General features: G+C 46.1%; 1 protein-coding gene across 1 annotated transcript in view; it reads right to left on the reverse strand.

Annotated features, from left to right (window-relative positions):
* Positions 1-11,567, reverse strand: part of DLD (dihydrolipoamide dehydrogenase) — a 273,267-nt gene extending 261,700 nt beyond the window's left edge. The window contains exon 1 of the mRNA XM_085654113.1: positions 11,397-11,567. Within this exon, the coding sequence (XP_085510239.1) occupies positions 11,397-11,435 (39 nt within the window). The 5' untranslated portion in view covers positions 11,436-11,567. The remainder of the gene's footprint in view (positions 1-11,396) is intronic.
* Between the last annotated feature and the right edge of the window lie 1,662 nt (positions 11,568-13,229).

A 13,229-nucleotide genomic window follows, 5' to 3' on the forward strand; every position in this document is an offset into this window, starting at 1 on the left:
AGCCCGACAAACATTGCCAACCAGATGCGTCTCCTGTAAGAACACCACATCAGGAGTCAGACGACGCAGATATTGCAGCACAACACCCCGTTTGATACGGTCCCCCAATCCATTGACGTTCCAAGACATCAATCTCAACCCGTCCCCCCCATCCCCTCCAGTAGATCAAGGGCCCCCTAGCAAAGAGCTCAACACCCAAGGATGAACCATAGCCAATACTTCGCCTTGAAAACAAAAAACACAAATGCAAACAACCCCACCCACCCACCAACCCCCCCCCCCCCCCCCAACTCCAACACCCCCCACCCTGCACCCCTGCGGTCCAAAAAACCACCCCAACTTGCAGTGTGCCTGTCGCCCTACAAACCCCATTCTACGAAAAGACCCCGGAGGAGGGAAGGGACCCGTCCCCGCCCGCTCCCCACACACAACATAGTGAAACAAAATGCACAAAAGAAGTAGAACCCAGCCGAACAATACAATATGGCAGAGTCCGGGACCATAAGTCACTCCAAAGGAGACCCGCCACCCTCGGTACCGGCAGAGGGCCCAGTCCGGTCACCCCGGTCCGGCAGCGAATCCAGCCAGTCACTCACAGTCGCAGGAGAGTCAAAAAAGGTAGTCCGATCTTCATGTTCCACTCGGAGCCTTGCAGGATAAAGCATAGAGTACTTGAGACAGAGGTCCCGGAGACGCCGCTTCACCCCCTGGAAGCCCATCCGCTGTTTCTGGACAAGTTGGGTGAAGTCCGGGAAAAAGTTAATGGACGAGTTCTCATGTCGGACCGGGCCATGGACCCGTGAGGCCTGCAGAATCGCGTCTCGGTCTCTGTAATGGAAAAGTCTCGCAACGATAGGCCTCGGGGGGGGGGGGGGCACCCGGTCGCGGCCGGCCACCTGGGACTCGATGGGCCCGCTCCACAGCGAAAAACTTACTCAGGCCAGCGGGAGCAAGATGTTCGAGGATGAGCTCCTCGACCAGGAGATCAACCGGGCGGTTATCGGAGGTCTCCGGAACGCCTATGACGCGGATGTTATTGCGGCGGGCCCGTCCCTCGAAGTCTTCCAGCCGCCGGGCCATCAGATCATTGGCCGACTTGAGATCGCCGAGAGTGGCCTGCAGGTCCGACACTTCCGTACCAAGGGAGGACGTCCGCACATCCAGCGATTGAACCCTCTCGTTGGTCTTAGAGAGATCCGCCCGGATTAGCGTAATGTCAATGGCCACCGTGTCGATTTTACGGGCCAAGGCCTCGTACTGCGTAGCGATGGTCTCTCTGATGCCCTTAATGGCGCCCATGATGTCCTGCAGGGACAGATCCGGAGAAACAGACGGGCCACCACTGGTGTTCTCCGGGGGGACATTGGCCGTCCCGGGGGATCCTTTACCCTGAGTGTAGCAGTCCATGTTGTTCGTCTGGACCGGTCCCCCACGTAGGGATGTTTTGGTCTTACGCCTCTCGGGGTCTCCCTTGCCTCCCATGAGAACCTCGATCGCCGAAGGGGACCACCGAGGAAGCGTCGAGGTGGCACAGGCCAGGCAGACGCGTGTCGCACCACAGGCCGCAATATGGCGGAGCGAAGGGACCACCGTCAATGAGCACACTGGCAGCAGACGAAGCCACCGGCATCAAGCAAAGGCAAAATGAAAGCCCAGTCGCACCAAGCAAGTCCACAGTCCAGCCCCTCAAAGACCAAAAGTGAAACCGAAAGTAATGTGACGGCCACTGGCACAGCCCCGCTGCAGTTGTTGTTCAACTACGCCCCGGCTCCACAGATCACCCTTGCATCGGGCACAGCCGTCGGGTGGGCCTCAAAAGTTCAAACCGCCATAACTCCGGATTGCCAGGTCCGATTTGATTTCCGAAAGGAGTTTAGTGTTCAGCCAGCATTCGTCTCCCAGATTCCATCAACCAAGTCAGGATAGAGTCAGGATAAATTCCGAGGAGCAGCGAGGGTCCGGGGAGCCCTGTGCTCACGCGACCATCTTGGATGCGCGCTAGGCTCCTCCCCCAATGGGGGATTTTAAGGTGCATACTGTTTAACAATTTGGCGGCATTTTTGTGGGTTTTAGTCATACTAGCACATAATTAACCCTACCTGTCTCTGACTCGCGGGAGGTGACGCATTCGTCTCGCAGGGTTCCAGGCAAGGGCTGACATCTTGGGTGGGTGAGGTTAGGGGACCAGGCCCCTTGCCCCGGATAGTATTAAAGAGAGCACTGGCGCGCGCGCGCTCAGAGGAGTCCTCCTGAGGCTTGAGCCGGGAGTGACGTAGGCGGGATCCGATTGACTTGGATTCTTCACGCAATTACGGTTCAATCGCTGCTATTCTATTCTTGCTGCTATTCTGGATTATATTTGCACATTTTTCGAGATTTTGCCTGATTTCCACATTTTGCGAGGTTTTTGCCTGATTTGTACTTTTTTCGGTGTATATTTGCACTTATTGCGAGGGGGGCTTCTTTTAAAAGAGATTTATTTTTAATGGGGGATTTTAAGGTTCATACTGTTTTTTAACAATTTGGCAGCATTTTTGTGGGTTTTAGTCATACTAGCACATAATTAACCCTACCTGTCTCTGACTCGCGGGAGGCGACGCATTCGCCTCGCAGGGTTCCAGGCAAGGGCTGACATCTTGTGTGGGTGAGGTTAGCGGACCAGGCCCCTTGCCCCGGATAGTATTAAAGGGAGCACTGGCGCGGGCGCGCCAGCGGCGGGCCAAAGGCAAGCCCATCTGCACCCGTCCGCGCTGGTTCCGCGCACAGCGCCAGCCCCCCCTGGCCGTACCATGAGAGACAGGGACACCATTTATTATTATTCCAATGAGTCCCTTAGACACTTTAACCCTGGTTTTTCAGAACCGAAATGTTATAAATTCTGCATGGAAGATATACATCCCCAGGAGAAACAGATCTGTCCAGGCTGTAACTCCTGGTTGCCAGAATTTCTGATTAAACCCTTAACGATCACATGAGCACAGGACTTAACAACCCTGGCCGATGGCCCTTATTCCACTCGGAAATTTGCCCTACTAAACGCGAGATCATTGGTAAAACACAGTCAGGAATGCGCTTCCCTTATTGAAGATGAAGGGATCTGGGTCGCATTCATTACGGAATCTTGGACGGATGACGCTTCTGGACCCGACCTGGTCAAAGCTACACCTCCTAACTACCATTGTCACACACTAAACAGACGTCACAAAAAAGGTGGAGGCTTGGCTATTATTTATCACAATTCAATCTCGGCTTCTTTTACCCCTATATTTCTAGAGGAATGTGAAGTCTCGAGTTCTGTCTTAACTTATCACATCACTGCTCTTTTAGAGGTTCCCTCGTATATAGGCCCCCAGGTCCCAGAGGATGTTTCCCTACTTTAGTAGGAAATATAATTGAAAGAAGTATTAGTCATGATTCCTACACTATTTTAGGAGATTTCAATTACCATCTGGAAGCCTCGTCGACTGAATCAATACAGCTTATAGAGCTAATGAAAAGCGCCAATCTGGAACAACTGGTGAGTGAGGCAACTCACAAAGCAGGCCACACATTAGATGGCATTTTTTCTAACAATCGGAATCTAAGTGTGCTATATATTCTACCTCTGGCTTGGTCAGATCATTCGGCAGTTATCAGTGAACTGAAACTGCCTGGCCATAGGGCCCCAAAAATTCTGAAAAATACAAGCTCAACAACTCGAGCCTGGAACAAGATAATTACAGGTGATCTACAACAACTTCCTACCTCAACCCAACCATCAGTACCTAAAAATTTAGATGAGGCTACCAATATTTATACAAGCTGGCTCACAGCCGCTGGAAACAAATTGGCACCTTCAAAACCTCTTCGTCTAAACAGACAACAACCTTCGGCCCCCTGGTATTCTTCCGAACTTAGAGACCAAAAACTGGTGTGTAAACACTTGGAAAGAAAATGGAGGATGGACTATGAGGAAAAGGATAAATCAACTTATAAAGCTAGCCTATTAACTTTTAAACACCTATTGAAAAAAACAAAACAAAACTACTTTACAGATAAAATCAATATAGCTAAAAACTCCTCCAAAGAGATTTTTAAAATTGTAAAAACTGTTGCCCAGCCACGCGCTCCACCTATTCAGGCCAGTCAATAACTGTTTAACAAAATAGCGAAAAATTTCTTTGAAAAGGTAAATAATATTTTTGTCTCTTTCTCTAACTCCATTAAGGAAAATATTCAGACTACAGTACCTTCACATCCTGACTCCTTGGCCAATAGTCATTCCCTACAGAACTTTGCTCTTTTAACAGAATCTGATACATTCAAGCTAATACTGAAGACTAAGTCAGGCTCCCCTTATGACCCTTGTCCAATTAAGGTCATTTAAACTGCAGTAGAACCGATTTCAAAAATATTGACCCCCATTTTTAACAACATGTTTTTAGATGGATACTTTCCAAAATGCTGGAAGCATGCGTCAATTTTACCTCTTTTAAAAAAAACAGTCTAGACGTTAATGATCCAAATAATTTCAGACCCATATCAAGAATCCTTTCCCAGCAAAGGCTGTAGAGAGGAACATTAATCCCCAACTTAACAAATTTTTGCAAGACCATCAAGTTTTGGATCCTACTCAGGTTGGATTCAGAGGGGGTCACAGCACTGAAACTGTGCTGCTAAAATCCACAGGTGAGATCAGAAACATCTTAGACCAGGGAGGGAATGCCGCCCTGATCCTGTTGGATCTCTCAGCGGCTTTTGATACTGTGCATCACGGTATTTTAATGAAATGTCTTTTTGAGATAGGAGTTAAGGGTTCAGCCTGGAATCTCCTCCAATCCTTTCTTATGGATAGAGTACAAACTGTAACTCTAGAGGACTTCCAGGCAGAATCATTCTCCCTGCCTTGTGGAGTGCCCCAGGGTTCTTCCTTGAGCCCGAGCCTTTTTAATATATATGTTTCCTCTTTGGCACCACTGGTGGAACTATTTGGGTTCTCCCTAACTTCCTATGCAGATGATACCCAAATAGTGGTCAACCTGCTTCCAGGTAACTCTGCTCATACACCTTTAAAACTACAAAATTGTATGTCCCCGGTGGGAGACTGGGTGGCAAAAAATTGCCTATAACTCAACTCCAATAAAACGGAGGTTATTCTGTTTGGCAATAACCCCAATCTATGGTCCCCACGATGCTGGCCATCAGATCTTGGTCCTCTCCCTACCCCGGTAAGGAAAGTGAAAAACCTTGGAGTATGGCTGGATGATAAACTGAGTGGTAGGGATCAAGTGAACAAAGTTGTTTCCACTACTTCCTGTATACTTAGATCATGCAAAAAAATTATGCCACTACTCCCTAAAGTTGCGCAGCAAACGGTGATCACTGCCCTCATTATGCCAAGATTAGATTATTGCATCAGTTTTTATTTGAGGATACATGAAGGTTCCCTAAATAAATTGCAGATCTTGCAGAATGCGGCTGCTAGGTTGCTCACAGGCATACCCAGATCCGGTTCCATTTCTACCCAAATTAAGACCCTTCACTGGTTGCCAGTGAGACAACGCATTCAATTTAAGGCTCTGACATTGGTTTTCAGAGCCCTTCATGGAATGGGACCTCAATTTCTAACACAACAACTCCATTGGTATGCTCCTACTACAACCCTACAATCTTCGGACGCCAAATTGGCTATAGTCCCTAGGGTAAAGAAGGCCAATTGGGGTGGCAGAGGCTTTGTGGTTAATGCGGCCAAAGCATGGAATGCGCTCCCTCTAGCCTTGAGAAGCATGCCTGATCTCCTTCCTTTCCGAAAGTTATTAAAAACATTTCTGTTTAAACATTAATCTTCTCCCCTTCTCGCCCTCCTGTTGACCTCCTCTAAGCGCCAGGACACCTTTTTGGTAACAGTTGCGCTCTTTAAGTTTCTTTAACATAACATAACTTGGAGGACGACAATTAGCCAGAAAAGGTAAATATGATGATTGGTGGCTTGAATAAACGAATGATTTTATTGCATTAATTAGATAAAGATTGAAATTATTAATTACCAAATGAGTTGGGTTGTTTATTCATAAGAAAATGTATTAATTCAGAGTAAATAGAGAATTGGAAATCAACCTAAACCAGCAACTAGCAGATTCATCCCCAATTTATGAGAGGAATACCAAAGGTGGAATTCAGGACATAATGAGTTGTATAAGGTTACGTAGATTTGTTGCTCATTAAGGTAAAGAGGTATTTCCTTTCATGTCAGCGTTTGGAATAATCACCTCCGGAGAAACACAGATCGATGGTGAGTGAATGTTGGTGTTATGGGCCCCACCAGCGAATGTATTGATTGCGTGTGTTTGTGAGATCTTTGGTCTGTGACGGAGGGAGGGATTTTGTATTCCACGCTGCAGCACTTGGCATTCTAGTACTAGTAGCTACCCAATTTTGCTTTTATTCATTTTCATCTCTGCAACGCCTGACATGTTTGACATTCTTTATAATCACAAGAATATAGTAGCTGGCATCCTGGGGACATGGTGGGACCAAACACGACCCAGACATATATTAATTACTTTTCTGTAACGTAGCCCTTATCATAGCACAAAGAGACATTGCTCGAAAGAGGGGTGGGGGGGGGGGGGGGGAGGAAACAGGGACCCACCCGCAATACCACAATGGAAGCCCGGATTGTATTGGAGCATGCAGGCAGAACGCACAACATACAAAAATAAGGGACACCCAAGGAAAGTACAAAAGAAATATGGGGGCCATAGTGAGAAAACAAATCTTCTGTGGTAGCTCAGAATACCACAACTATCTGTATAGGGTCAAATGTCCATGTACTACTGAGGGTCAAGTGTTATGCAACGTCAGTGTCAGATTTTTTTTTACTTTGATGTTCAGGGCATAATAAAAAGAATTACGGAGAAGAAAAAAAAAAAAAAAGGAGTAGCAGCTGAAGTTGTTGATTTAGGACTAACAGAATACAAAAGGACAAAGATATAGCACATTATGTGGCTATTTAAAATCTAGTAACATCTCTGATGCACATGGCAAATTGTGCCCGTTTCTCTCCTGCCTTTCGAAATAGACATTTAGTGCAAATTAATGTGTGTGTCTTTTATGGGCTGCACTATAGGGGATGGCTATTGGGCGATTAAGGGCATGTACATTATATGGTGTTATGTTCCAGCAGGTAGTGTACACCTGGGAGAGTTCTAACAGGGTGTGGCTATTTAGGGTTGTGCGTAAAAGCTTCTTCTGATTATTAAATTACTCTTCCAGCTCAAATCACTGAGAGTTTACATCTTTGGGTGACCCACCCTCATTTTTAACTAAATCTATCCAAACCTGAATATATTGTGACCACTGCCAGAGTAACATTACTACCCACTCCTGGTAAGACTTCTGACGCTCCTTGTGCAAGCCCGAGATCACATAGTGAAAGAAACTGTTATGTGGCAACCTGGACAAGAAACATAATCTACAACCACACACAAATGACCTTTCTAGAAATGAAATCACTGAGCCTCGTGAGAGTATAAAACACAATATCTAAGAATCCGATTTTAGACTTGTTTTACAGTTCTTAGTCCTTTCCAAACTAGACTACTTTAGTTCACTATTGACAAGACATTCCTAGGGTACACCTAGCTCTTTAAGAGTCATCCTAAAGAGCAGCAGAAACGCCATTTACCAAGAAACCAGGAGTAAACAGTTTTGCCATATCAGTACCCTTTTCAATATGTTCCAATTGAAGCGAGAACAATGAACATAATGGCCTGACTAGCATGCAAAGCCCTTCTTTCCAGGGTCCACAACAATCTTGCACAGAAATTCATCCAGTCTAGAGGAATTTGTTCCAAATGAAAGAGTCTCACTTCTCTTGGTACCAACTGCCTTAAAGATACAATGCATTTCGACATGACTTTCTTCAGTTGTGTGCCACATATCTGCAATTGCCTCTAACCCCACCAACAGGGACAACTCATCTCTCCCTACTATAAAAAAAAAACACAGGAACTGAAAATTCCATTTACTGCTATAGCAGAACTATTCTTAAAGTGATATATGCAGCTTACCGATGCCTGGGTTGCTCTGTAAAAACACTACAACAATAAATCATACATGTTCAGCAATGATGTGGGAATGAATGCTGTCAGAATCCATGGGGTGTGGAAGGGTAAGCCACAGAGCAGATAGTGGATACTAGGCCCCAATCGTGATAGTTGAGGTAGATTACCACTGGAGTCCTGGATCCTACTATGGCTCTGCAAACTAGGTCGAGTGCATCCTTTCCGCACTTGACTCTCAGGGTTGAAGGGTGGGCAGACAAAGGTTACTCAGTAAGGTAGCTTGGAGGGCAAGAGCTCAGAACTCAAAAGTCAACAAACAGACAACAATGTATTGTCGAGCCCAGTGCTTATCCTTTGAACTAAAACAAAGTACTTTAATCGCACATCATAACTTAATACAACACCCCCAGTACCCTATCCAAGCTATTGGGGTTTCCCAACTTCTATAATTGCTGGCTTGTAACTCGAGACAAAGCCCTCATCAGGAGCAAGTGCAGTTCACTAAAATCACCTTGAAGGTGTTGATAAACCCAAGAGTTCAGTTTGGTTTCACCTCTTTGTGTTTACTCGTAAAAAGTCTTAAGTTAATTCTGCAGATCTAGACCTGCTACTCAGGCTCTTGTTCTTTCACATTACTCAAGTCCTGCTGTTACCTACATTTGGTTGATGAAGTCTGGGGTTCTGAATGAGGGAGGAATAGAGTGCTCTTGCAGCAGCCAATCTTAAGCTGTGCGGGCTGTGGCCTACCTCAGAACTTGACGACTTACGATTTCAGCACAGTGCCTCACGTGGCAGCTCTCGCCTTTTGTAGCTGTGGCCTCCCTATGCTGGACGCAGACGGGCTGCTGGTGAGGCCCCTGGGCCGGCCTTGACCTCGTGGATGTCTTCAGCAGTTGCGGCCTTCGTATGCTTTGGGCAGATGGTACACTAGTACAGAAGCTGCATACTCCGGGCCGATCAGGGTTCCACCTCAGAGTTAATGAAGTGTTCCAACTTCGATGTTGACAGCAGTCATTCAGTCACGGAAATCTACCGATCACACATGATGCTGGTTCAACTCTCCTAAACTAAAGTAAAGCATGTCCACGATAAAGAACTACTTGTGCCTGAACCAAGGTAATACTGTGATAATTGTAAGCAAGTGCCTCGTTCCAATTCTTATGACTAAAGTGACTAGGAATAAACTCCTCCACTCCCTCTCCCCCACACCCTCATACAGGAGAGAAAAAAATGGTTTATGGTTTAACCTGGGGATAGCCTCCATGCACCAGATCAAAGTTTTAACCATAAGCACAAATTTAAAGGTCACGATGCCAAGAATCCTCCCACTTGTTCATATGAAATACCAGACCCAACTGACCGAAGCCCGGATCTAGTAGCACAGTCCTACTGTTAAGGTCAATGCTTTACAGCCAGCTGCATGTCACAGTTTCTTTCTAGTCTTGCAGATGATCAGTATGGGTTGCTCTGTGTTGCAATCATAAAGGAGGTCCAGTCTTCTAGCGTAGATTGGTTAGGTTCTTTTATTTAAGTTAATAAGAGCACAAGGGAAAGTAGGTTACAACACTCTGTAGTTTCCCAGTCTGGGAGAACAGTGTACTTCGATTATTTTACTCCCAGTAGGGCTGGACGTGCAGCAGGACAGTCATGTCTCTGGTCGATTAAGTGCCGCCTTTAAGACTGGTCTGGTCAAGCAGGGACCTATCTGTTCTATGGCTCGCTAAGGAGCTAAAAAACTGATATATTTTCCATTCTCCTCACCAAACCTTGATGAGCCTGGTGTAACCTGCTCAGTTAATCCACTCAGTGTGAGGCATGTGTTCTTAAGTCTGTAGTTAAGGGTGCATGCATTGCCCTTTGTAAATAATTCGTATTGCATGGTAAATTCTGCTACTATTGCAACAAAACACCTACATTAAGGCAGGGGCCCTTTGTAAGGCATTACGATATTGTAGGGTAACTCCCAGAGAAACACTGCATATCATACACAAGCAACGCTACAACTTGATCAGGGAGGGAAATCAGGTCAGCCCTTCAAAATCTGGGTGAGGAAATTACTCTCGGGATTCAGTTCAACTATTATGAGTCTTAGGCAACTTATATCTGGGGGTGGGTGATCACATAATATGCAACTCTGGGGCAGGTCATTGAACAAAGAATATCTGGATCTGATCAGAAGTTGTATTTCAGGGATCATACCCGAGGTCACTACTAAGCAGGTGGTGGGTGTTAGGAGAAGAATATGAATGGAAATATTGAATGCATAGAAGAGTGTGTTACCGTACAGAGCAAACAAGGGGTGCATTCTGGAGTATTGGAGGGATGGGTGGAGAGATCAGGAAGTGACAGGGCTTACCTTACAATTGTCGACAGGGATGTAAGATTTCATAATTTCTGTATTTGCTCGAGGAATGCGTTTCATTATTTGTGTGTATTGTTTTGCAGTTCAAACCTTACAAACTGCTTAGGCCTGGGTCCCCAGCTTCCAGTTACGACTCAGTGTGGGTTCCCGGATTCCAGTAATGATTCAGTGGGGATCCCCGACCCCCGTAAATGTTAAGTGGGGGTCCAGAGACGGCAAGAGGTTAAGAACCACTTGTTTAGAACCATTACTAAGGCCATGTGATAAGCTTTTAACGACTCAGAATTTGTCAACTGAGACTGCAAAGTGGGTGGTTAAAATGATACTAAATACAATCATATAGTGCAAAAAACATTCGCATGTCTGCTCCCTTTAAATACACAACTAGCCCAATATACTTTAAGAGAAAGTTAAGCGTAGACCAGAATCTGAATATTATCAAGCGGCTCTCCATACAACATTAAGAAGTTGAGTGTTATGGAGAGGCCTAAGTGAGTGGAGAGTCTGGTCCCTCTCTCTATCCCCGCAGCGCACTAGTTAAGGTGGTGAAGTGTCACCCTAGCTCAGGGTGACACTTGACTACAGGCATACGTGTCTAGAGGCCATGTGCCATTTTAAGCCTTTTTATTAAAAAGCACGATGCATTCAGAGGTGAACAGAACGGTGTTTACAAGCAGAAAATTACAAGTTTCATAAGACAACGCGATCTCTAAAATCTCAGACATGGCTGAAAGTCCAATTTTTGACATGGGTTCACTCATTAGCTTCGTGTCCAGCGAGCGCAACCCGAAGGAGGGTTGTCTTCTCGGTGCCGTATGTAGTTGCACAAGGGGGCATCTAAACACTACGCCCTTAATAACACCTCCTGCACCCTCCCAATGTCAGGTTTGTGGGCCCACGGGAGGCTTGCGGGAAATCACTGTCACAATAACTGTCATGTGGCTGTGTCCCTTCGCAGACAAATTTGGGAACTCTGGCTCTCTGCTCACCGAACTCAGAACACAGTACACGCGGCTCCAGCACTGCATCTTCACTACGGAGACAGTCACCCCCTGTCCGATCACAACCACCAGCAACGCCGCCAAGGACTACCAACTTTACGCATGCGCGCCTCGGCCTGATTGGAAATGTAGTCTCCATCTAACCTTTCCAGGCACCGAAAGCTATTGGCCGCAGTTGAAGTTTGTGGTTGAGACTTGAGACGAGCCCTTAGTAGGCGATGATGGCGGCCATCTTGTAATGGTTAACTTTCCACTGTTATTAGAAGATTTACATACATTATTTAAAAAGAGTCATGATTTAACGCATTTTAAGTATTTATTCTTGAAACTAGATATAGCAAAAAAGACTGTTCAGCCAATTAGTGAGTACATTTACGTAAATCAAACATGCCTTTGCAGCCCTCCGTTCCGCCATCCATGAGCATGTTGCCGTGCCCTTTAATGACAGACACACTTCTTAGACACCTTTGGTCCTGATCAGTCTATGTACTAATTCCAATCGTACTCCTCGGCCTAAGCACCTCTTCCTCCTTATAGGGATAGAAGACGGACTCAAATTGCCCGACCGTGACCTATATCATTTTTTGCCCCAAATGAAGTAACTCACTGGTAGTAATAGCAAGAGTGGGGGCTAAATATGAAACTGGCACTAACTAGAATCACTTACACGTCAAGGCAAAAGATCAAGTAAACGGAGAAGAAATAAGAACAAGCATTTGCAATGCAATAGGTCTCGCATTTGCGAGAGTTAAAGCTATTGGCTTTGTGAATGACAATACCTTTTATTTATGTGTTTTAAAAACCAACACATAAATAAAAGGCATTGTCATTTACAATGCTAACAGCTCAAAGTATCGCAAAGGTGAGACCTATTGCGTTCCAAATGCTTGTTAGAAGCAGTAATCAGCCGATGTCTATTAAGGAGGACAGCAACCCCACAGAAGTCCACGAGGTGGCAGCAGAGCAGAGGTACTGCTCAAGATTTTACAGTCATACACTTGGATCATAACATTCAGCAATTTATCCCAGGGATCAAACTTTCTGCGTTATCCTGTAATTACCCTGTAATAATAACTGACAGTGCATGCACGGCAGGCGCGCAACACCCATTGGACTCAAAGGGCTTCAGCCCCCCCCCCCCCCCCGTCGTGTGTGGCAGCCCGGGATGAGACACCTTCCCGGGCAAAAAAACAGCCGCACTCGAGCACTTCACAGGTCTTTAAAAGACCATTTGCATGTTAATGAGGCCTTGCTGTTGTTTCACCCCTTCTAAGAGCCCCTGCAGCTCCACTCTGCCTATTGCTTAAAGTTCAGCCCCCCCCGAAATTTTTGCTCAGCCCCCCCCGAAATTTGGCTCTAGTTGCGCCTCTGATGCACGGTCAGGGGACTACTTAATGCTAAAGAGGAGACTGCCCTGCCCTAGCATCCAAGTCAAACGTGCAGAGATGCTGTCAGTCTGTTACCCAGTTATTAGCCACGGTATGGCGAGCCTTGAGAGCTAAGACTCATCACTAAGGGCAAGGCAGGATGCAAAGTAACCAACTATAAGTCCTGAAAGCAGTGAAAGGCAGGCATGCGCTACAATAGGCTACACATCTTAGGAACTCTCAAAGGCCTTGGGTGCTGTGCTTAAGCGATGTCCTCTCGTGACTTATCAAAACCCACATTTGTCGGGAATACGACAAAGATCAAAAGCATCACGTCTTTTGAAGGATATGAAGAACAAGGGCATCGCTGAAGTGAACAGGAAATCTTAAGTCGCTGCCTGGTCCTTGTTCCCCCTGGCTGGCTACAGACTGGCCTCAGACAAGCATTATTGCT

The sequence above is a fragment of the Triturus cristatus genome, chromosome 4_1, assembly GCF_964204655.1.
Source record: "Triturus cristatus chromosome 4_1, aTriCri1.1, whole genome shotgun sequence".
NCBI lineage: Eukaryota > Metazoa > Chordata > Amphibia > Caudata > Salamandridae > Triturus > Triturus cristatus.